At 39.9% G+C, this 25,570-nt stretch overlaps 2 protein-coding genes across 2 annotated transcripts in view; one reads left to right on the forward strand and one right to left on the reverse strand.

The window, feature by feature from the left end:
• The window catches only part of LOC124151978 (hemicentin-1-like), a 52,804-nt gene extending 50,859 nt beyond the window's left edge, over positions 1-1,945 (forward strand). Inside the window, exon 26 of the transcript XR_007219296.1 lies at positions 1,558-1,945. The gene's annotated coding sequence lies outside the window, so the exon portion shown is untranslated. The remainder of the gene's footprint in view (positions 1-1,557) is intronic.
• Positions 1,946-4,064: 2,119 nt separating this feature from the next.
• LOC124151975 (pyridoxine-5'-phosphate oxidase-like) lies at positions 4,065-23,124 on the reverse strand. The gene is made up of 7 exons (XM_046524690.2): positions 22,969-23,124; positions 18,115-18,268; positions 15,079-15,178; positions 14,422-14,475; positions 9,319-9,447; positions 7,034-7,110; positions 4,065-5,083 (listed from the first exon to the last, which is right to left on the reverse strand). The coding sequence occupies exons 1-7, from the start codon at positions 23,063-23,065 to the stop codon at positions 4,918-4,920; spliced, it is 777 nt and encodes a 258-aa protein (XP_046380646.2). The 5' UTR covers positions 23,066-23,124; the 3' UTR covers positions 4,065-4,917.
• Positions 23,125-25,570: the final 2,446 nt, after the last annotated feature.

The following is a 25,570-nucleotide window of genomic DNA, read 5'->3' on the forward strand; positions in this document are numbered from 1 at the left end:
TGAAACCCACGAGCACGGGTATGGTGCTGACAAACCTAGAAACATAATCGGGGCGAACCTGGGATTCGAACCCACAATCATAGGTTTCTGGCGTGCCCAAGGGACGCAACTCTGCACAGCGAATCACGGCGCCTTAGACGACAGGGCCACCCGTGCACTCACTCACTCACTACAAGCCTTTAACATATTTACCTGTATTTTTACAATGATGTCTTCCTCAATCGAATCCAACCACAACAATGTCGGACAAGTCCATTTTATGCACAGGTGGGTATTTCATCGCCTTTATCTGCGTTGCCCAGCTGCATCTATGGGATACAACTCACAAGACACTGCCCTCTCCAGGAAAACGTTGTCCAAATCATGATGTCATTAGTTGCGAGCGGATTTTCGAATCTCCAGAAATGACATCATGATAGAGTGAGTGAGTGAGTATGGTTTTAGGACGCTTTTAGCAATATTCCAGCAATATCACGGCGAGGGACACCTGACATCATAGAACAATGGTTTATTGTGAAATAAACAACACTTCGCTCTTCATTGTTCCTTGCGATCGGGAAGCTATCTTATATGAGAGACTAATCGCCTGAACATATATCACAGTTGCCCACAGTAATCATGCAGCAAACAATAGTCACAATCAATATATTACAAACACCCAACTGAACAAACGCATTGAATTTTTCAAAATGAAAAAAAACCCTCCACTGTAAAAAAACCCAAACTCATCAAATATACTCGAAAGTCTGAGTGAGTGAGTGGGGTTAAACGCCGCTTTTAACAGTATTCCAGTTATATCACAGCGTGACATCTTAATGTGGGAGGAAAGCCCGAAGTGATGCAGGTCTCAGACATTTACCACTTCGGCGAAATCCACGAGCACAGGTATGGTGCTGTCAAACCTAGAAACAATTGGGATTCCCACCCACAATCATAGGTTTCTGGCGTGCCCAAGGGACACAACTCTGCACAGCCAATCGTTGCACCTTAGACAACTAGGCCACACGTGACCCGTCGAAAGTTTGAACACAATACAATGTATGTCCCAAATTTTTGTGGAGAAGGTATTGTCACGCAGGCTGTATTTTTTTTTTTAAATGAGAAGCATCAGTTGCCATTTCTGATGGCAATATTCAGCCCCTGCAGCAAAAGTCAATAAAATTCCCACCTTTGAGTTAAGATTTTATTTTGTCTTCTACATGTTGATATATAAGTATAAGGTTTGGACTCAAGAGTAATCTCAAGTGACTAACTTAGGGGCTCTCAGCACACTGTAAGTGGGTAGGGTAGATCCTCATATTCACTTTGTGTTCCAATATGTAGGTGAAACAAAACGACACTTCTGCATTAGACTTAAAGAACACTTTGCCTACATCAAATTTCAAAGGGACAAACCAGTCACCAAACAAATTAATTCTGTAGAACAATTTCACGGCGAGGGACACCAGAAATGGGCTTCACACATTGTACCCATTTTGGGAATCGAACCCGGGTCTTCGTCGTGACTAGCGAACGCTTTAACCACTAGGCTACCCGACCGCTTCAGTTTTTGTTAAGGTTTCGTGATCAACGTATGCTTCTTTCCTATAATTTTATGATGAAACATAACATTGACATATTGTACAACGCAACTATTTCAAAGTCTTTTGCCAAACAGTCAAATAAAACTCTAGCGTAAGTTCACTGCAGTCGCTTTGGTAGCACTGAAGTCGGTTGTACAAAAACAAACCAGATCAAAATTAAAACAAATCATTGTTCAGAAAGTTAATTAAAACCATACTTTAGACAACTAGGAAGCCAATCTAGACCAGCTTACTTGAGATCAGACCCGTGAAGATTCCGGGGTAGAATAGGTCTTCAGCAACCCATGCTTGTCGTAAAAGGTGACTATGCTTGTCGTAAGAGGCGACTAACGGGATCGGGTGGTCAGGCTCGCTGACTTGGTTGATGCATGTCATCGATCCCAATTGCGTGGATGGATGCTCATGATATTAATCACTGGATTGTCTGGTCCAGACTTGATTATTTACAGACCGCCGTCATCTAGCTGGAATATTGCTGAGTGTGGCGTTAAACAACAAACCAACCTACACTATCAAATCATACAGCTTAAAACAGACCATGAGTCAAACCAGAGCACGGCTAGGCCCCGATCCATTGAACTTAATATGGATTTTTTATCTGAAAACTACCCACCCGCAAGGCATGGACGACAAGATCTAAACCTGGAATTCCCCCATCCCCCTTTTTTGTCTCATGTTAATAAAGTTATAACTAGTTAAAGATAGAGGTGACTTATTGATAACAGGACAATATAGAGAATGACGCAATTATTGTATTGCAGAAAGTGTTATAATACCCGTTGATTTAAAAAGAAATAGAGAGAAAGAAATAGAGAGAAAGAAATAGAGAGAAAGGACTAGAGAAATGATAGAGAAGAGTTGTAAAAAAGAGATATTAAGTTTTAGTGCTAATAGATAGAAGGACCAACAGACAAGACATAATATATTGAGCAAAGAAGTTAGGGATCACAAATAATTTGGGGATGCTTTTATTTAATTGTGCTCAGTCTCGCTGCAAAAAAAGAAATCACTAAAAATATTCTTGATCTGTACCTTTTTTTGTTCAGTAAATAATCTCACATTTTGACAAAAAAACGAATATCACATTTTTCAAATCTGGGACTAAATAAATCATATACTGTAAATCGTGAAATTAATGCGTCTCCAAAAGAATGCGACCACTGGACCCTAGCCAAAAATGTGACTCAATATGAATGCAACACCTATCCTCTCAAGCATCAGTGGATTTCCATCTAAAGAAAAATGTTCTCTGTCGGGTTTAGAATCCTCACCTTAATCCAACCTTACATTAATCCAATCACACACAAAATAGCTCCGCTTATTAGCACTTAGTAAAGTACTTCCCAAAAACAATACATGCGCCCTGGCTCGTGTCGGCCTTTGACGCAGTCACAAAGGGTGGCGTCTGTCTGGACTTGCAGGTGTGATCAGTGATGACATAAGCGAGTGGAACTCTTGTCTTGACCCCAGCAGTGACAATTCACAGGATGTAATTAGTGTTTGAAATAACATTGTTTATATACTTTATATACAAGTGCTGCTCAATAAACAGTGGTGTGGAATACATCAGCGTATGTCTAAGTTGGTATTTTTGCTATCCAAAATGTCTTATTGTTGATATCAATGCAATGTTTAAAAATGCGAGCAAAGACCACTCGCATTTTTCGCATTTAATTCACGCTCGCGTTAATTTCAAGATTTACAGTATTTATGAGTATCTGGAAAAGTATCACCAAGGACAATAATCACCAAATTCAACAAATCAACAAAGTTTAAACAATCTGATTAATTTTACAAACACATTCACACAAAAAACAATATTCGAGACAAGTAAACAGTGAACAGGGCTCACAAACACCCCAGGCTTTTACTCCAACATATTTCTATGTTCAAAACAAGAAAAAATCATATTTTTTTCAGGAAATACACATATAAAAATTAAACTTTGCACTGCACCTCTTCTATTAGAATGGAAAATGTTTCCTTAATCTGAAAGAACCCATGCAGTAGTTTTCAATTTATAGGTCGCACAAACGTTTCAGTAAAAAAATGAAAAAAAAAGCTGTATTTTTTCAGAAAATCCAAACATTGAAATCAAAATTCACACTGCAACTCTCCTATAGTGAGTGAGTGAGTGAGTATGGTTTTACGCCGCTTTTAGCAATATTCCAGCAATATCATGGCAGGGGACACCAGAAATGGGCTTCACACATTGTACCCATGTCGGGAATCGAACCCGGGTCTTCGGCGTGACGAGCGAACGCTTTAACCACTAGGCTACCCGACCGCCCAACTCTCCTATAGATATCAAGAGTGTTCACCAGTTGGAAAAGAATCTATGTAGTTGTTTTCAAGTTGTAGGTCACACAAAAAAAGTCCTTGTACCGATGGATGGACAGACAGAATTCCTCAGCATAACTATATACCCCCACCCTTTTTAGGTTGGGGGTATGATAATACATAAAACATGGATGTGCAATACTCTTCTTTCATTCTTGTATTCACTGGCTTTTTCTACAACAAAGTAGCCTAGGCATGCTGTGTTCAAAATAACTTGGCTTACAGATTTCTCCACCACCAGTGTCACAAATGTAGAATCAATTTACTGTTTTTGGCAAAAAAGGTTTTTAGTTGGTTTACGGAATTTTGTTTTGTTCTTACAATGTTGGTGGTCAAAATATAATGGTCTTCAAATGAACATGTCAGAGGATTGTCTGATAGGTATTTCTTAGAAGTTGATGGATGACAAAGTAGAGACAATTTCTTGTTTGCAACGGTAAAGGGTCTATACTAAAATGTTGCTATGAAAGTATCAAGAAGACGTTATCCATAAATTGTGTCTACTCTGTGAACATGTAAATGGTCAATTTTAACAAAACTCCTTATAAACTTTCAGAATCTCCTGAACTAACGCCCCTCCACAGCACTCATGAGAAAAACGAATGCTACCATTTCGCACCTAAACAACTGCACAACCTCCTGTCCTATCAAAGGGCCGTAAGTCCTATCAGTCGACATCACTTCAAACTTTGTGGTAAACACTTCGCTATGCATTTCATATTTCACAATAAATCCTCTTTTCAGCATAAACTAATTTCAGACTTATTTCGATTTAACATTTTAATTTAGTGGTATTAAAAAAACAGAAAAGTTATTAAAATTCTATTTTCATTTTGCTAGTTTTCATTTTGGTGGGTGGATCCGTAAACCAACAAAGATGAAATGTATAATAATTTCCATATATGAGCAGAAAAGCAATCCTTTGTCTTGTTACTGATGCAGAAACACTTGGGCTTGGGAGAAACAAATGTATACAAAGACACCACATGAAAGTCTATGGGGAGAGTCTCTCATACACCCAGCCATTGTCCCCCTGGTGGGTGGTTTCTGTATTGATTGTCTCCCCTGGCTGAAGGTGACGGAAGACAATGCGGTCATGAAGTCGGTTGGACTGCCCCTGCCAGAACTCAACAACTGTGGGACGAACCAGGTAGCCGCCCCTGTGTGAGGAAACACAACAGTCAAGTTACATTGTCAACAGAGTAGTCTCCCTTGATACAGATAAATACATACAATCTAGATCCAGGTTAGAATAGGTCTTCAGCAACCCATGCTTGTCATAAAAGGCGACTTTGCTTGTCGTAAGAGGCGACTTACGGGATCGAGTGGTCTGACTCGCTGACTTGGTTGATTCATGTCATCGCATCCCAATTGCATGGATCGGTGCTCATGATGTCAATCACTGGATTGTCTGGTCAAGACTTGATTATTTACAGACCGCTGTCATATAGCTGGAATATTGCTGAGTGTGGCATTAAACAACAAACCAACCAACTCTAACTTGTTTACATGGAAAGTGAGAAAAAAATCAATAAAAAAATCTGCACATAGCAAAAGGCATCATTTCAGGATCTGTTTGGTATAACTACCAATTTTTGTTGAAAAGTATTGAACGGTTTTCAAGTTGTGCTCCAGGAAACGAAATGAATACATACGGACGGACGGACGGACAGACGTGGCATCGACAATATCCCCCACTCCCCCCCCCACGACCATTTTATGCAACTGGGATAAAGGCAAAAGCCACCAGTTCATCTGATGAGCAATGCATATGGCAAGTTTCGTCGAAAATCATTGACCGTTTTTCTAGTTATAGCTTGGTATGATCAGAAAGAGGTTCAAGCAGGAAAGTGGCAGTACAGTCATTCATGTGGTCATGTGACTGGTCTCTCGTCCAAAGGAAAAGCCATATGTCGTTTAACCTTCAGATTGAATAATAATATGTACTCCTAATCCACCAAATCAAGCATTCAACCTTACTTCATTTTTACCCTGTATTCAGCGTATAAAGTGCCTGCTTCAATAAGCACCTTCCAACCAACTTCAAGACCTATCAGTAAGTAATCTTTACAAGCACCCACCTACTAAGACCAATGGTCTAAATGACAGTCTGTATTGTCTTGTGTGTATTACAGGAAACACCAGAAAATGACAGTCCGTATTGTCTTGTGTGTATTCTGTATTGTCTTGTGTGTATGACAGGAAACACCAGAAAATAACAGTCCGTATTGTCTAGTGTGTATTACAGGAAACACCAGAAAATAACAGTCTGTATTGTCTAGTGTCTATTTCAGGGAACACCAGAAAATAACAGTCTGTATTGTCTAGTGTGTATTACAGGAAACACCAGAAAATGAGTCTGTATTGTCTAGTGTGTATTACAGGAAACACCAGAAAATGACAGTCTGTATTGTCTTGTGTGTATTAAAGGAAACACCAGAAAATAACAGGTGTATAGTTGCCGAGTAACTATTATCAAAAAGTTTACATTTCAATGACGTTTAAACTAAGTTTGTTCACAACCACTCGATCTCTGAAAACAAATTTAACTAGCCTAAGTTTAATATATAAATTCCCTCTTTCAAATTTTCTAAGCGCCAATGGCAATTATTGTGTTAAATACAGTATTTGAGCTCACTTGTTAGAAGACACAGAAATACATATACCCAGAGGTAGAAAGTACCATGTTTAGCCCACTAGTCCTTGTGATGATAACATAAAGCAAAACCCTTAAAAATGGCAAATTTCTACTAGTCCTCATGATACCTTAATTATTGAGCAGTTTGGCAAGGACTACATGACTAGTGCCAATTTCTAAAGCCGATAGGTGGGTGGGGGTGGTCGGGTAGCCCAGTGGTTAAAGCGTTCGCTCGTCACGCCGAAGACCCGGGTTCGATTCCCGTCATGGGTACAATGTGTGAAGCCCATTTCTGGTGTCCCCCGCCTTGATATTGCTGGAATATTGCTAAAAGCGGCGTAAAACCAAACTCACTCACTCACTCACTAATGATGATGGAGCTACTTCCACCTGTCTTCCAAGAAATTATCTGAAAACTCCTGGTCTACCAGGTTCAAAGGAAAGTGGAATTGAAACCAGCCAAATACATTACCAGTAATCAGGCTTAGGGACGTCCTTGCTCTCACTGGAATATTCCTTCTGTAGTTCTCCATTCCTCTTGTCAAGTGCCTGGAAATACAGGGTTACACTGGAGTTCCTGCTCCGCTTGGTCATCATGTGTTAAAAGGACAAGCCAAATGAAAACATTGCTTCTGTCAAGCTCATCAAAGTGTATATAATGGTCTCCGTTATTTGAGGACTGGTTATTTATTATCGGGGAGAGGGGCATGATAAAAAGTTACCCATCCTTGACCTTCTAAGAGTCAGACCATTGGATATTCTGGGGAGGCTGGGCTCTTATGGGAAAGTAAATTGGGCCGAAAATTCTTGGAACAAATAGTTATGCTTCAGACTGTTGAACAAAAAGAAAATTGCCTGCCACAAAAAATACATTTTTTCTTAAATCTAAAAAACGTAATGGAGCTTATAGTTTCAAATAAAAACATCTAATAAGATTATCAAATGGTCGGTCCCTAACCCAACTTTATCCAAGAAGATTAGGCAGTGTCATAAATATAAGGAATACTCCCATTTAAGGTAACCCACAGTAACAGAATTAATAATCAATCATTGTAACATCGCATGTAACACATCAGTGAAACTACGTCAGACGGGGGGTGAGCACTAGAAACAAATTGAACATGGCCTGTCAGCCCTGTATTTGGCCACCAAATTCTATTATTATTCATAAAGATGCCTTGTGTCGACCTCATAAATTCATTATGACACCAATTATTTCAAATACCAACCCCAATTTGTACACTCTGGTTCTTTAGAAATCAGCTTTGATGTTTTGCATTGATAATTATGTTACTTTACTTGTGTGAGTGAAATTATGTTTGCTTCGGCAATTTAACGTTACACGGCCTGTCTATCATCACAGACAAGGCTATGACAGCTACATCAACAGAAAATGAAACCCACAATTAAGATGGCAACAACAAGATTAATATTGATGATGACTTCCATGGTTGTCAATATGTACAAATATCACACCAACTTTGATGAAAGAAAATTAATATCATCACCGTCACTGGATGAGATAAAGTCAGGCGTTGATCAAGGATTCCAAACAAATCGCAGGTAAATTGGGAAACAATCATCATATTTTTCAAAATTGGATTTCTTAATGTTCATGTTTTTGTGAATCCTGAAGAATTGGAAAATTTTGAATTCAAATTGGAAATTTTTACTGTCATTTCCTGCAGCTCTTTTGAGCAGGGGTAAATGAAAATCCTTGATATGGCAAATAGTGAGTGAGTATGGTTTTACACCTTTTAGCAATATTCCAGCAATATCACGGCGGGGGACACCGGAAATGGGCTGATGTTGCAAATAGGGAAACATTTGTTATATTGCTTCTCCATCAGCATGTATTAACAACGTCCAATCGATTGAAAAAATACTACTTTAGGACCCCAGGAAATTATGAAAAGCTGTGTACCATGCATAATCTTCGTGCATCACGTAAGGGCAACACGTATAAATACAGTTTACAACTGGTCTGGTGAATTTTTCAAATATTTCCCACAAGAATATGTTTTGTCAAAGTGGAAAAGTAGAGATGTGTTTTAAGTAGGGGAATATCCTCGTAATGCTGCATTCCTTAAAAATAATGGGTCACGGGTCCATTATTTATAAGGAATGGAAAGTTACCTGGACATTCCCCTCCAGGTTGCCAACTAAAAGACTTGTTGGTCAAACCTTGAAACATATTCCTGAGGCAAGAGAGTTAACTGACTATAAAAGTCCAGTTTCCACCCTTTCCGAACTAGGCTGTAATTCCTGGGCTCGATCCTAGCGCCACCAGTGGTTATTACGAGTCATGTCCCTTCCTATGGACCAATCAGATTCCACCTCTCATATAATTTGCATTTGTATCAAACAAAAGGGCGGCGCCCAGTCAAGACGATCTGATTGATAATCTATAGTTCTATAGTGTGATAAAACGGGTCTTACCTTGCGATCTGCATCAAATTAAGTGAGCATCTTGATTAAAAACATGAAAATATTTGGAAAATATTTGTTGACGAGTTGGTGGTGTACATACTTTGCAAATCCTGCAATCGACCGTAATGTACATGACAGTACTGACTGGATTTCAATTTCGTTGCGCGATTTTGATTAGACTATGCATAGACTCATTAGTCCAGCCAAAATGTAACTCCATAAAACCAGCCTAGTTCGGCAAGGGTGGAAACTGGACTAATAAAGTCAGTTAACTCCCTTGTTTCGGGAAGATGCCCTTGAAATGAATAATGATTATATTTGGCCCACCTCTCTGCTGGTGATCACCTGGCCCTGCTGACTGACAATGGCACCAATTTGACTGTCACGCGGCCGAGACTGGAAGTACGTCAAGGACTCCTCCTCCGACACCTTCTCCACGCTCCCCTCGACTCTCACCTGGTGGAAACATCCCCTCAGGTATAAAGTGAGTGAATGCAATATACACCAGATAAATCAAACAGACCATGTTGTATTCTGCGATTCCGTGGTCACAGATTATTTTGCAGAAATACCAGCTCGGTTCCGAAATGTACTTATCTTGCAGAAAATCATGAAACACTTGTGCAGAGCGTTGATAAGCTATACTATCCATGGTAGGGCTGGCTAAAAAGATCGATAATCAGAATTATCATCGATGAAAGAAAAATTAATGATAGGTAATCAATATGAAAATTAAGTGAGGGTAAGATTTATGGATGAGTGAGTGAGTATGGTTTTACGCCGCTTTTAGCAATATTCCAGCAATATCACGGCGGGGGACACCAGAAATGGGCTTCACACATTGTACCCATGTCAGGTATCGAACCCGGGTCTTCGGCGTGACGAGCAAACGCTTTAACCACTAGGCTACCTGACTGCCCCGATTTATAGAAGAACAACTTCTGTATTACAATTACAAGAGCGACGTTTTGGTGTAGGTTCTGACACCGCTGTCAAGCAAGTGATAATCAAAATTGTGCAATATTACATAAAATATTGTGATGAAATAAAGTTTAAAGTTACCGAAGCAGACTTGTTTTTGTCCACTGCCGACAACGGAAAGTATTTGATTTGGTTATACCTTAAATGTCCACAAAGTAATCCATGTTTAAATGTGTCACCACTCACCAGCGACCTGAAATATGATCTTTTGTCTCTGAGCTTTGCTCTGTATATTTGCAGAAAGTTTCTTCTCCGATATTTATTGATAATAGATTGATATTGAGTAAACGATTATTGATCTCTAAGATCTATATCGATAGCCAGCGCTAATCCATGGATATGTTTATCATGAAAAAGTCAGACAGGTGCCATACTATGACATTCCCGAAATAAAAGCTTAAAAGTTTGAAGAATTAGCTGCAGAATTTACAAACATTGACCAGAGATTTTTTAGTTTTTGGCTCATAGAGGGAATAGCATCATTGAGGGAATGGCATCATAGAGGGAATGGCATCATAGAGGGAATGGCATCATAGAGGAAATGGCATCATAGAGGGAATGGCATCATTGAGGGAATGGCATCATAGAGGAAATGGCATAGAGGAAATGACATCATAGAGGGAATGGCATCATTAATGGAATAGCATCATTGAGGGAATGGCATCATAGAGGGAATGGCATCATTAATGGAATGGCATCATAGAAGCAATGGCATCATAGAGGGAATGACATCATAGAGGGAATGGCATCATTGTTGGAATAACATCAAACTTTCAGTATTTTCTACCCTAACCATTAGGAAATGTGGTTACAACATGAGGATCAGTGCTAGGTTCTAATGCTGATGAGTCTATATCTCGCTGACAGTTAAGATTACCCTTCAGCTGATGCCATATATCTTAGCACAAGCAAAGTAGTTACAGTTATAAATGTCATACACAGAGGTTTGCTTTCAAATGTCATAAAAAACCCTGGTGATGGAAATACATAACCTTTGAAATTTGATTTTGCTCTTTTAAAGAGAAGCCAGTCTCACACACAATCCAATTTGTAGTCTGTCAGGTCGTCAACACTTCTCCAGTCTGCTAACTCAGGTTCATGATCTGTATCAATCTAGCAACAACTGACAACCATTTTTACAGAGAACTTGTCTCACCTACACACAGGAAACTCGACCGCCTCCGTGGTCTAGTGGTAGAGCGTCCGCCCAGAGAGCGGAAGGTCCGGGGTTCGATCCCCGGCCTCATCATACAAAAAGACGTTAAAAGATTGTACTTGTTGTATACTGTGTCTGAGTGGGGTATTCATGTTAAACTGCGGCATGGTATCTCAGTGAGCTAGCACTATAAATCGGTATCAGTCCGGACTAGTACAAGCAGCCACACACACACATACACGTGCATGCACATCGCTATATAAGTGTAATAATCTTGGACGCGACGTTAAACCCAATTTCACCTCACCTCACTACAGGAAACTCATTCCTGGATCTAGACGCAATCTTAATATGATGCCTCGCTGCATGACGATCTGACAGCCTCCCACAACAAGCTGATTCAGGTAAACCTTGAACAAACTTTGACCTCCGCCCAGTCGAAATGACGTGTACGTGGCATTTTGAGTGAGTATTGTTTTATGCCACTTTTCGCAATATTTCTGCAATATCATGGTGGGGAACACCAGACATGTGCTTCACACATAGTACCCATGTGGGAAATGAACCTAAGCTGTCAGAATAATGGGCAAATGAGAATGAGAATGAGAATTAAGAATCTTTGATGCAGATTGGCTGATTAGACAATTCATCTGACAAGGCCTCTGGTGGAGATGTCCTGAGATCTTCACGCACAGAGGTGTTTTGTATTGGAGTTCTGAGTTTAATGAGATGTAGGTGAGTTGAGGTGAAATGGGGTTTAACATCACGTCCAAGATTTTTGCACTTATATGGGTTATTATCAAAATATGTCAGTAATCTTTATCTTTCATAAAGTCTGAGGCTGCCCTTTACTTTCATCAATAACATTTCAGCGGGGAACCAAATTAAAACATTTGCCTTATCAGTGCTTTATTTGCTTGTGGTGGAGTTGTATATAGTCTGAAATTGTTGAAATATCACTGTCAACAGACACCAAATGGTTTTTACAGTGAACATGTCCTTGGTGTTACCTAATATGTCCTTGGTGTTACCCAACATCTCCTTGTGTTACCCAACATGTCCTTGGTGTTACCCAACATGTCCTTGGTGTTACCTAATATGTCCTTTGTGTTACCTAATATGTCCTTGGTGTTACCTAATACGTCCTTGGTGTTACCTAATACGTCCTTGGTGTTACCCAACACGTCCTTGGTGTTACCCAACATGTCCTTGGTGTTACCCAACATATCCTTGGTGTTACCTAATATGTCCTTGGTGTTACCTAATATGTCCTTGGTGTTACCCAACATGTCTTGGTGTTACCCAACATGTCCTTGGTGTTACTAATATGTCCTTGGTGTTACCTAATATGTCCTTGGTGTTACCCAACATATCCTTGGTGTTACCCAACACGTCCTTGGTGTTACCCAACATGTCCTTGGTGTTACCCAACATATCCTTGGTGTTACCTAATATGTCCTTGGTGTTACCAAACATGTCCTTGGTGTTACCCAACATATCCTTGGTGTTACCCAACATGTCCTTGGTGTTTCCCAACATATCCTTGGTGTTACCTAATATGTCCTTGGTGTTACCCAACATGTCCTTGGTGTTACCTAATATATCCTTGGTGTTACCCAACATGTCCTTGGTGTTTCCCAACATATCCTTGGTGTTACCTAATATGTCCTTGGTGTTACCTAATATGTCCTTGGACGGACTTTGAATGGGCAGTGGTTAAACATGTCTTGTGCCATTGAAATTACAACTCTTTAATCAAATCAACATTTAAATTTGTATTAGATTAGATGTAAATTAGATTTGTATCAAAACACTCTAACTTAGGGATAGATGAAGCTAAATGTCTTTGGTGTTACTTAATATGTCCTTTCGTGTTAAACATGTCTTGTGCCATTGAAATTACAACTCTTTAACCATATCAACACACAGGAACTCGATGATAGCGTGTATAGCATAATAAATTTGTATTAAAAAAATCACACCCCTCCATATACATATAGATAAGGAGTGACCCCCGCTGAGGTAAACAAGAAAAAGGAGGCCGGAAATTACGGCGCTACACGGGCTTGAACTCAGCGAATGTTCTCTGTTCTATTTGTTAAGTTAAGAAGTGGGAATTTTCAAGTTTTATTTTTGTTTATTCAACAGGACCAAAAGGGGTACAAATTTTGATAATGTGTGCGTGCGTGAGCTTGTACTAGTCCAGACTGATGCCAATTTACAGTGCTAACCCACTGAGATACCATGCCGCAGTTTAACATGAATACCCCACTCAGACACAGTATACTGACTCCGAGCCAACCAGTCCTTGTTTTAGCCCCTAAACGCTGAGTGCCAGGCAAGGTAACAACAAGTACATTCTTTTAATGTCCGGGGACCGAACCCTGGACCTTCCGCTCTCTGGGCAGACGCTCTACCACTTGACCACAGAGGTGGTCTTCATGAGATGAAGACCAAGACTAGAAATGAGAACAATGGTGAGTGAATTGCAGGTCCACTCAGGAGATTTTACTGGTGCCTCTAACACTGTCCTCAACCATGAGTTGGAGCTGAGCTGTGAATTTTGTTCCAATTAAGCTGCATTCAGTGATATTTAAGGCTTCGTATGTATGTTCAGGGTTTGTTTTGTTGTTTGTGTTTTTACCCTGCACTCAGTGTTGAGTCCAGACTAGACAATCCAGTGATTGACATCATGAGCAATGGGGATAATGATGACATGCATCAATCAAGTCAGCGAGCCTGACAACACAATTCTGTAAAGATGCCTCTTATAACAAGCATGGGTTGCTGAAGACCATTTGTAACCTGGCTCTTCATTGGGAGAGACAAGCATGGGTTGTGTGGACTGGTGAAGACCAATTTTAACACAGATCTTCATGAGGGGGGACAAGCATGGGATGCTGAAGACCATTTGTAATCTGGCTCTTCATTGGGAGAGACAAGCATGGGTTGTGTGGACTGGTTAAGACTAATTTTAAGACAGGTCTTCATGAGGGGAGACAAGCATGGGTTGCGTGGACTGGTGAAGACCAATTTTAACGCAGATCTTCATGAGGCCATTTGTAACCTGGCTCTTCATTGAGGGAGACAAGCATGGGTTGAGTGGACTGGTGAAGACCAATTTTAACACAGATCTTCATGAGGAGAGACAAGCATGGGTTGCTGAAGACTGTTTCAAACATGGATCTTCACTGGGGTGAGACTTTCTGACACACTAGACTTGAACAGATGAACAGGTACAATACATACATGGGTTGAGTGGACTGGTGAAGACCAATTTTTACAATACATACACATCTCTTCAGGGGCTCCCAGTAGAACATGAGACTGCACCTAGGGTTCTCCTCCTGCAATATATATAACACAGACTTAATCTCACGTCACATCAGCACTGTATTCCAAAAAAAAAAAGGTAAACAATACAACATTATTCAAATTGTGATTTGTACATCTTAAAGGGGTACGGGTGGCCCTGTCATCACTGCACTGCAATTTAAAGTACAGAGTTGCTTCCCTTAGGTGGGCCAGAATCCTATGATCATGGTTTAGAATTCCAGAGTCTCTCCCTTAAGTCCAATGGATTAAATAGCTATGCAATTGAATAACTTCTGAGCACGCTGAGTGAGAGAAATGTTGTGCTCCGTTAGAGATAGAAGCGATGGAGGTGGTGACACCAGTCTAGTTGCAAATGGAGTCAGTGTATTCATAAAAATAGAACCAGATGTTCTGATAACATTTCGAGGTTTGTCAGCACCAAATCCACAATCATGGGATTCACAAAAGCGGTAAATGTCTGCATCAAGCTTTCCTTAACACCACAGAAATTTTGTTTAGAGCAGCTTTGAACACAACTCACTGCAACCTTAATTACCCAATGATATAAAAAAAATTCAAATTGTTGTGTCCTAGGTATTCATATTTTATGACAAAGTTCTTAGAATGTGTCCTACCAGTTCTTTTGCCTTCCTGCTCTGGTAGTTTGTGAAGAAGGTGAAGCCCTCTGTGCTGAAACCTTTGAGTAAGACCATTCTGACCGATGGCGCACCATTCCTGAGGAAGTATGGAATTATTTTTTCAAGTTTGGCTGGATATGTAATGCCACAACGGCAGCCTGTAAGTATTGTTTGTTTGTTTGTTGTTTAACGCCACACTCAGCAATATTCTAGCTATATGATGGCAGTTTGTAAATAATGGAGTCTGTAAGTCACAGACAGATCACAGAGCTCAAGATAAGCTTTTGGTGTTGTGGGTATTTTACCCATGCATTTTAAAATCATTGGGTATCAGTAATTCTATCTGCGTATTCAAATTTCTGTTACCCACTAGTTTTTACACATGTGGGTATTTAAGTTAAATATTTAAAAACACTATTCATCTAGTCCCTGCAAACTGGTGTTGTGTGGGTTCGAGAGCTTTATAGGACTCAAAAATACCACGATACTTCCACAAGAAAGTGTGATGGCAAATGATCACGATGATGTCATCGTGGAGTTTGGCAAGGTTGACGGAATGCCCGTTTATAATTTAAAAATAAGTTGCTGATTTGCTAATCGAATACGCAGGGTTACTTCACAATATTTTGATGATACGCACAAGTTTTATTTTTGTAGCGTATCTGTAATGTTCGTTGCCTATTTGATACGCTTGGATTATATTTTACTGTGTATTTCTGCATTTCTGATGCATTTCTGACACGCAGATACGCAGCTTATCTGGAGCTCTGAGATCAGGTAAATACTAGGGCTGGGACGGGTAACTCGAGTACCCGGTTCGGGTGGGTACTGAGTAGGACCCGGGTACCCACAGGACTACCCGGACCCGTGGTTAGTCACGTGATATATTGTTTCATGACAAAAATGCACTATACAACTACATGGTTACACGATAATTTTAAGTCTCTATTGTTCATATTTCTTTATGACTATGAACACATTCCTTCTGACTTATTTAAGGATTGACTGTGTATTTTTTTCGGTTCATTGAGGTATGAATCGAAAAGCCGATATGCAAACTGTATGAATCCGCGTAGCGGATTCTTACAAAAGTTTGCACATCGGCTTTTCGATTCATACCTCAATGAACCGAAAAAAATATACAGTCAATGCTTATAATTAAATTCGACAACGTAAAACATGTTTTATCTACAATAGTTTAACCCAAAACAGTTGCATATAGCAAAACAGACAAAAATGACGACATTGATAAACATTCCAGGTGTAGGAATACATACAGTGGCCTGACATGAATCAGGTGATCGTTTAATTTATGCACATAACTTGACACGCCTACACAGTCAGTAGCCAATCAACGGAGAGTGGGATTAAAACAATGTTCATTTGACCTGTCAATTAAGGCAAGAGGCGAAAAGAACTGCAACAGTCAGACTGTAACGAACCGGAAGAAATATGTCCGAGAGAAGGCGGCAGTTTCAAATAGCATGGTCATTTACTGCGTGATTCAAACATTACTTCCCTGATTACGGTAAATCACAGTTGGAGAAATGCTAGTTATAAATGAAACCCGAAGACATGAAAGTTGAACCGGGGCGAGCGGGAATAAAACAGGCGAGCGAGCCTGCACGTTTGCTGTTTCATTCATTCTCGGCCATCGGTTTCAAAGGGTAGTTTGGACAATGAATATGCATGAAAGTCGCTAAATGTCCTGTGCATGACGATACACGTGATCAGAAAGGGAATTCCCTCGACTGTAATATTGGGATTCCCCGACATTCCGAAGTAATAAAAGTAGTGCGCCGCGGTGGGCGTGGCTTAATTTTTTACGTTCATTGGGAAATGAATGCAATAACACGTGACCAATTCAGCTAATCAGAATGCAGGAATTTCCATGAACACAACGAAAATTTAATTATATATGTTTGAACAAAGCTAAAACTTGAGTCAACTTCAGTGTATGCATGACCACATCGTTTTATACGTGTATCTAGATACATTCTGCCAGGGCTACTGTCAAGCTATTCCCAATCGGACATTTTGTACCTATCTCTCGTCACCAACAGCGGGTACCCGGGTAGGGTTGGGTAATAGGGGTGTGGGTACCCGGGTAGTAAATTTGGACTCGTCCCAGCCCTAAGATCCCAGCCCTAGTAGGTCAACATTAAAATGCAAGAGATAAAAAAAAGTTTAAACCCTTCCATTTCAGAGTTTTCTTTAAAAAGATTACCATGTCCACATTTACATTTACCCACTGGTTGGACACTCAGCCAACAAGATGAAAATGCATGATTTTAAAAAAACCAGTATGCCAGTAATTTCCACATGTACTGTGATACGTTTTCATTACAATTTCATTAAATCAGATCTAAGTTCTCGCTGCAGCTAAACAAAGATCTGAGGACATCCCATTACGGGTCACGTCAGAATGACCTTATGCGAACTTTGACCGACCACTGAAATGACTAACCAGAAGTCGACATCAGTCAATTAGAAAGCAGCTTTCTCAAGCTTTACGGCACCCTGGCGACTTCCATTTCAGACTATGCTTGAAAAATATCTTGTCACGGTACTCGATTAAAAATTTGAAAATTGAACAAACAAACATTCTGGAATGTCTAATATGTGTTGGAGATAGTATGGCAGTGCTTCCCACGTACTGTGCAACTCCTCTTTCATTCAAATGTTTCTCCCATGGAAGCGAGATATAGACGATGATTTCGACGGAATCAGTCGTACGGTCTGTAACTGTCGTTCGGAATACCCCATGTTAAAGTTTGCATGATCAGAAAACACATTCCGACTGTCACTTTCATGATCTGGTAAGCGACGCTTAGATTGGTCGGATGAAAGGTCGTTCTGACATGACCCGTAATGGGGTGTCCTCAAATCTTTGTTTAGCGATAGCGAGAACTAAGATGTGATTTTAATGAGATTGTATTCATTAATATTTCAAATCACTGTATACCGGTAATACCAGGCACCTTGGTATGATCTTTTACTTATTGCCAATTTTTGTTAGCGCTATAGCCTGACCTTGCAGCAGTAGCCAGTGACATGGCATTTGCCTCTATCCCATCTACTGCGCTGGCCTCGTCAAACCAATGGCGAAACTGTTCGAATGGCTCCTTGGCTACCAGATGCTGGACATCAAATAATTCTTTTTGAGTTCGGTATGGCTTTCTCATTCCTGGAATCAAAACAGCAAATTATCGTGTACTATTAAAAGGTAAAGAGTCTGTGTAAGGTCGTTGTATCTCTAAAAGATAAACTTAGTTTGAAAAAGAGACGTAAACAAACTCCAAACATATGCAATTCATGATAAGGCTAAAAAAAATAATAGTCTTGGCTCTCGGGCACCACTCGCATCATCATAAAGTCTGCTGCACGTTTTGTTTTTAATTCCATTTAAAAAATAATTAAAAAATCCTAATACTTAAACACAAAGCACACAAAAAATTGAAAAAATGAAACATGCAATGATCTTTATGATAATGTGGGCAGTGCTGGAAAGTGAGAACCAAGACCATTATGTTTTTTAGCCTATTACTGATGGCTCGATTATGCTGATTTAGACACGATGAGGAGCATTACCTCACTCTAACCAGAGCTCCAGATAAGCTGCGTATCTGCATAAAATATGCATCAGAAATGCAGAAATACGCAGTAAAATAAACTCCAAACGTATCAACATTACAGATAAGCTACAAAAATAAAACTTGTGCGTATCATCAAAATATTGTGCAGTAACCCTGCGTATTCGATTAGCAAATCAGCAACTTATTTTGAAATTATAAACGGGCATTCCGTACATTGCCAAACTCCTCGATGACAGTTACATCACGATCATTTGACATCACACTTTCTTGGGGAAGTACCGTGGTATTTTTGAGTCCTATAAAGCTCTCGAACCCGCACGACACCAATTTGCAGGGACTAGATGAATAGTCTTTTTAAATATTTAACTTAAATACCCAAATGTGTAAAAACTAGTGGGTAACAGAAATTTGAATACCCAGACAGAATTACTGATACCTAATGATTTTAAAATGCATGGGTAAATTACCCACAACACCAAAAGCTTATCTGGAGCTCTGCTATACCCCCTCAACGGGTATACTGTCATATACACTCTACAAGCTAGCAAGCTGTCACTGTCTGTGGAACTTTCAACATTTCCTTCAAGTTCAAATTTCATACCCAAAACTTTGCTCAACCCTACATTCTACATCCTGTCGGTGCATCCATTCATCCGTCACATTTTGTTTCCTGAGCATAACTCAGAAAACTGCTCAATATCTTACTGCATAACTTTGCATATGAATCAAACACATATGCTATACTGGTGCCTTTTGCTGTTTTGGTATAAAAAAATATTTTTTGGTTTGTCCAGTGTCTTTGGTAAGAAACGGGACTTAGATTCAGCATTTGTTCCATAGCCGGAAACCGCATGATATGTCATTATGAAACTTTGCGTATGTTCACAACACATGCTGAACTGGTGCCTTTTGATATTTCTAAACATGCTAAACTGAACATTTTTTGTTTCCTTGGCAACAAACTGGATTTCCACACAGATATACGTAGCATTTGTTTCTGGAGACTGGAAACTGATTAATATTACATTATGAAACTTTGTACATATGTATCAAACACATACTGAACTACTGCCTTTTTGCAGTTTCCTTGGCAACAAGATGGCCTTATCCCAAATACAGGTTACTTTCATTACCATGATTACTAGAGCGTAACTTCGCAAGTCATCAGATGATGCCAAACACCCCCCCAGCCCCCACAATAGCAAAAGGCACCACTTCAGACCCTGGTTTATACATGTATTTACAGGCCCCTGTCACATAGCTGGAATATTGCATCGTGCGACATTAAAAAACAATACTACCATGAATTTGGAATTTACTCGATTCTGATTGGTCAATCAGATGCTATTAAATCAAATGAACCACCTCTGATTGAAACAGATGGTTTGACGGCCGCATCACCCGGAAGCTAATATTCATAGAATAGTACTATTTTCAGTCATTGTTGGTAGGCATATTTAAATAATTATATCTACAATTACAGGTTACAAAATACACAGATGCGGTTACTACAATATATATATGTGTGGCAATACATTTCGTGCAGAAAACACGATAGAAATCTACAAAGGGAATGTATTTACGTTTTGGAGACAACAGAGAGCTTGGAAATTTGGCGCTTTTCTATATACGACTGTGACGTCATATCATCTTTTGCATCACAATGAGAGATATGATGTCATAATGGTGACGTGCGATGTAGAGCGAAAGCCTTGCAAAGCTTGCTTTGTTTTCTTTAGGGATGCCCACCTCATGTTAGCTTACCAAGTTGCCGTGCTTATATGCTTTCAATGCCTGTCATGTGTTCGAGTGAAGTATTACAGTGTAAACAAACTGCTTGAGTATATACAGCACAATATTTTGTTCGGTGATTTCGTAATTCAGATCAGTATATTTGCTAACTCCAAAGAGTTCGTGTTTTATTTAGTCATGGTAGAATGGAGATAAATATACTGTGTTTTCAGTGTAGAGCTAGGTTACCTGTAGATTTAACCGTGCTAAATTGAATTTGGAACCGAACGCACAGCGTGAGGTTTCAAATGTTAAATTTAGCGTGGTTAAATCTACAGGTAACTGTAGTGTTTTAGTAACATATAACCAGTCACTCGCTTTATCCATACAAGGGGCGGTCGGGTAGCCTAGAGGTTAAAGCGTTCCCTCGTCACGCCAAAGACCCGGGTTCGAATCCCGACATGGGTACAATGTGTGAAGCCCATTTCTGGTGTCCCCCGCCGTGATATTGCTGGAATATTGCTAAAAGCGGCGTAAAACCATACTCACTCACTCACTTATCCATACAATGTATCTAGATAAATGAGTGTGCATGTGTAACAGTGCCGGAAGGGTGTGTGTTGTGCACTAGCAGACCACATGGCTGCCGACTGCACTTGACTGAGTGTATTTACATGTAATGAGATAATACACCCTTTCCCCGGAAAGCCGAGTGTTTGTTGTAGCTACCAAAGTTATCACAGTAACCTAGCTCTACATTGAAAACACAGTATGTTTATCTCCTAAACAAACAAACATGTACCAAGCATTCATGAAACCCCTTTCACGGTTTTCAAGTTATGGTCTGGAAAAAAAAATATGGACAGACAGACAGACCAGGTAAATACTAGGGCTGGGACGGGTAACTCGGGTACCCGGTTCGGGTGGGTACTGAGTAGGACCCGGGTACCCATAGGACTTCACGTGATATATTGTTTAATGACAAAAATTATCTAGAACTCTACACTAGTACACTACAAGTCACTAATGGTTGCATTTCTTTCTGACTGTGCACCCACTCCTTCCGATTTTTCATGTGGTTGAAAAAGATATAACTTATTCAACTTCAGTGTATGAATGACCAGATCTCAATACGTATCACAAAATGTTTTGCCAGGGCTATGCTAACAATGTTCCCAATCTGACATTTTGAGACATCTCCTGATACCTACAGTGGGTACCCGGGTATGGTCGGGTAAAAGGGGGTTGGGTATACCGGGGTAGTAAATTTGGACTCGTCCCAGCCCAAGTAAATACTAGGGCTGCAACGAATACACTATGAGGCGAATACGATTCATATCACGAATATAAGGTAACGAATAATATTAATTCACAATTACAATAACAAGTCAGCAGTTTATGTATTATTTATTATATTCAGTGAAAAAATAACATCATAATTTATTTGACATGGTTTGTTAATTATTAATAAAATATACATTTAAATTATATACTGCACTTATCCAGGTACTAGTATCTGCTCAAATGCGACAATGACCAGTGAAAACAATACTATCAAATTTAATATTATTAGAGTGTTGTCATTGAAAGAAATCTATGCATATAATATGTAGTTATTGATATTTTTAGGTACAGGGTATGTAAATATACATGATAGCATATTCATAAATATTCTATTCTAGTGGCCATGAATAACGAATTCAATTCATGAATTGTTACGGTTTGATTCACTGAATACGCGAGTGAATCGTAACAGCCCTAGTAAATACTATATCCCCCACATTATATGCCAGGGGGATAAATATCAGATGGGTTGTAGTGTTCATTTCTGGATCATATATCCATAAATTTCTTCATGTATTATACTTAAAACTTTATACTCATTTTACCCATATTAACAGAGCACTGAAATTGTCATGCTATTTTGGATTTTCTACGAAAAGATCAACGCAGTTGTCAGAGAACCGTTACCATTATATAATTACCCAATTAAGAAGAATAACACTTGACTACCGATGGTATTCGATTGGCGTCGTCTATCTATCAACGGTTCTAGATATAAAAATCTTGTGAACAATTTTATAAATTAAAACATGAGGAACAAACACGTCGATGAATCTGTAACATGTACAGCAGCTGCTGGTAGCGCTAATATGTCACGTACAGCCATTCATATTGTGACAATTTCAAATGTGGGTCACCATCACCATATTTAGTCACGTCGCATTGATAATACTGACTGAGTATGGTTCTACGCCGCTTTTAACAATATTCCAGCAATAACACGGCGGGGGACACCAGAAATGGGCTTCACACATTGTACCCATGTCGGGAATCGAACCCGGGTCTTCGGCGTGACGAGCGAACGGTTTAACCACTAGGCTACTCGACCGCCACCATTGATAATACACGGACACACTGAGAAGCACAATACACAAGCCCCCGCGTCTGACACTCAAAACGCCTTCCTGTTTTCATCAATTGTTAGGCATACGATTTACCTGTCCTAAACCTAGGCATAATTCAGGTGGCATATCAGCTTAGATATATCAGTCATTACCTGAAATATCCCCTGACATGTTTCGTGTTTGGAGGTAGGAGGTCTTGTGCAAATTGGTGAGACCAACTTTAATCAGACGTCGTGCCACTGCACTCATGCAGCTGAATTATGAAACTCCTGTCACGTGCGAGATACCGAAGTTCAAGTTTCCGGATGTTTACAAATTTCAGCGCATGCGTTATATAAGCTTCCGTTATAGTTGTTTGTACGGTTTGACATGCGACTATTTATATTCAATTAAGTTATCCGATTGCGTTTCTTGTGGCAGAGGTGGTTTGTGCATCCTCACTTTCCAAGAAATATGCTATGATATTATCTATAAGAGCACGGATATAAGTGAAATTATTTTCAGTACTTCTTCATGAGCATTATAGCTATATTGCTCCATTGTTTCATTGTTTGCGAAGAAGGGGTCCAAAGCAATGTCACGTCAAATGAAAGCATTGTCGCAAATTATAGTAGATGACGTCATCCATTGTTTATAACGTTTTGAGAATTTCATTTGACGTCGTGCAAATAATTATTGAGCTGATGACAACAAAATACTGAAAAGACAATTTTTCATCTGGATTTAAGAGGGAAACGAAAAAATTATTCGCTGTAGATGCTGGGTGTCCTTCAAAATATTTGTTGTGCTAAAACGTTTTGTTTTTTGGCTCTTCCCAGAGAAGCAGTAACCGAACAAAACATACTGCCTCTACTCTCACCAAATGGACACCCGCCCTTCTACCCCTGTTTTTTAAAGATCGGTCCCTAAACCAATATCAGTTCTCCTATTCAGGAATATTGTAAGATGTCAGTTTGAACGGGCGCTGGAAACACCAGGAAATCTAATTTTTATTTCAACATTTTCTCAGAAAAAGAAACTGCGGGTAACATAATACGACAATCTCATTGAAATCAGGTCTAGGTTCTCTCTGCCGCTAAACAAAGTTTTGTTTAACAGTAGCGAAGACTAAGATCTGTTTAAAATATGACTGCGTAAACAAAAACATTCAAGCGACGACAAATTACAGAGTATCTGTCCCTCGTGAATTTGTGTTGAAAGCACAACATGTATTCGACCCGTGAAGATTCCGGGGTAGAATAGGTCTTCAGCAACCCATGCTTGCCGTAAAAGGTGACTATGCTTGTCGTAAAAGGCGACTAACGGGATCGGGTGGTCAGTCTCGCTGATTTGGTTGAAGCATGTCATCGATCCCAATGGCGTGGATCGATGCTCATGATATTCATCACTGGATTGTCTGGTTGACTCGATTATTTACAGACCGCCGGCATATAGCTGAGTGTGGCGTTAAACAACAAACCAACCAACACAACATGTATTCACTTGAAAGACTCGAAACTTACAAGAGTTGCTTGCAACTAAAGGTTTTTCCCTTTCCTGTTCTATCATTAGGGTTTGGTCATCTTGTGACTCATACTGAAACAGATAGATGGCAAACACGCACAAACACAAAGACACGGGCACAGAGAGAGAGAGAGAGAGAGATAAATACACAGACACACACACATGCACACAGACATGCCACATGCAGAGCCACATACACGCACATATACACACACAGACACACGCACATACACGCACATATACACACACATGCACACAAACATATGCCACATGCAGAGCCACATACACGCACATATACACACACAGACACACGCACATACACGCACATATACACACACATGCACACGCACATACACGCACATATACACACACATGCACACAGACATATGCCACATGCAGAGACACATAAACGCACATATACACACACAGACACACGCACATATACACACACATGCACACAGACATATGCCACATGCAGAGACACATACACGCACATATACACACACAGACACACGCACATACACACACATGCACACAGACATATGCCACATGCAGAGACACATAAACGCACATATACACACACAGACACACGCACATACACGCACATATACACACACATGCACACAGACATATGCCACATGCAGAGACACATACACGCACATATACACACACAGACACACGCACATACACGCACATATACACACACAGACACACGCACATACACGCACATATACACACACAGACACACGCACATACACGTCATCTTCCCGAGGGACGGGAGTTAACTGACTGTAAAAAAGTGGAGACTGGACTTTTATGGTCAGTTAACACTGTTGCTTCGAGAAGATGCACACACATAGACACATACATTCACACATACAAACTAACACATATACATATGCACACAAACACACACATAAATACTGACACTAACATACACACACATGCAGACACACCTACACAGACACACAAACGCACACTAACACACACATGCATGCGCACAAACACATACATGCATACTGACACATACGTGCACACTAAAACACACATGCACACATACGTTTTTATTTGTTTTGTTTTGTGTTTTTGTTTAAAGCCGCACTCAGCAATATTCCAGCTATATAACGACGGTCTGTAAATAATCAAGACTGGACCATACAATCCAGTGATTGAAATCATGAGCATCGATCAACACAATTGGGAACGATGACATGTATCAACCAAGTCAGCGAGCCTGACCACCCGATCCCG

The sequence above is a fragment of the Haliotis rufescens genome, unplaced genomic scaffold, assembly GCF_023055435.1.
Source record: "Haliotis rufescens isolate VD_foot unplaced genomic scaffold, xgHalRufe1.0.p SCAF_10, whole genome shotgun sequence".
In the NCBI taxonomy this organism is placed as follows: Eukaryota; Metazoa; Mollusca; class Gastropoda; order Lepetellida; family Haliotidae; genus Haliotis; species Haliotis rufescens.

Excerpts from the sequence above, each read along its gene's own strand:
- LOC124151975 (XM_046524690.2), bottom strand. The coding sequence starts at position 23,065 with ATGAGTGCAGTGGCACGACGTCTGATTAAAGTTGGTCTCACCAATTTG. Across the intron at positions 15,179-18,114 it reads TCACTGGCTACTGCTGCAAG|GAATGGTGCGCCATCGGTCA; the intron begins GTCAGGCTATAG and ends ATACTTCCTCAG. Across the intron at positions 14,476-15,078 it reads GCAGGAAGGCAAAAGAACTG|GAGGAGAACCCTAGGTGCAG; the intron begins GTAGGACACATT and ends TATATATTGCAG.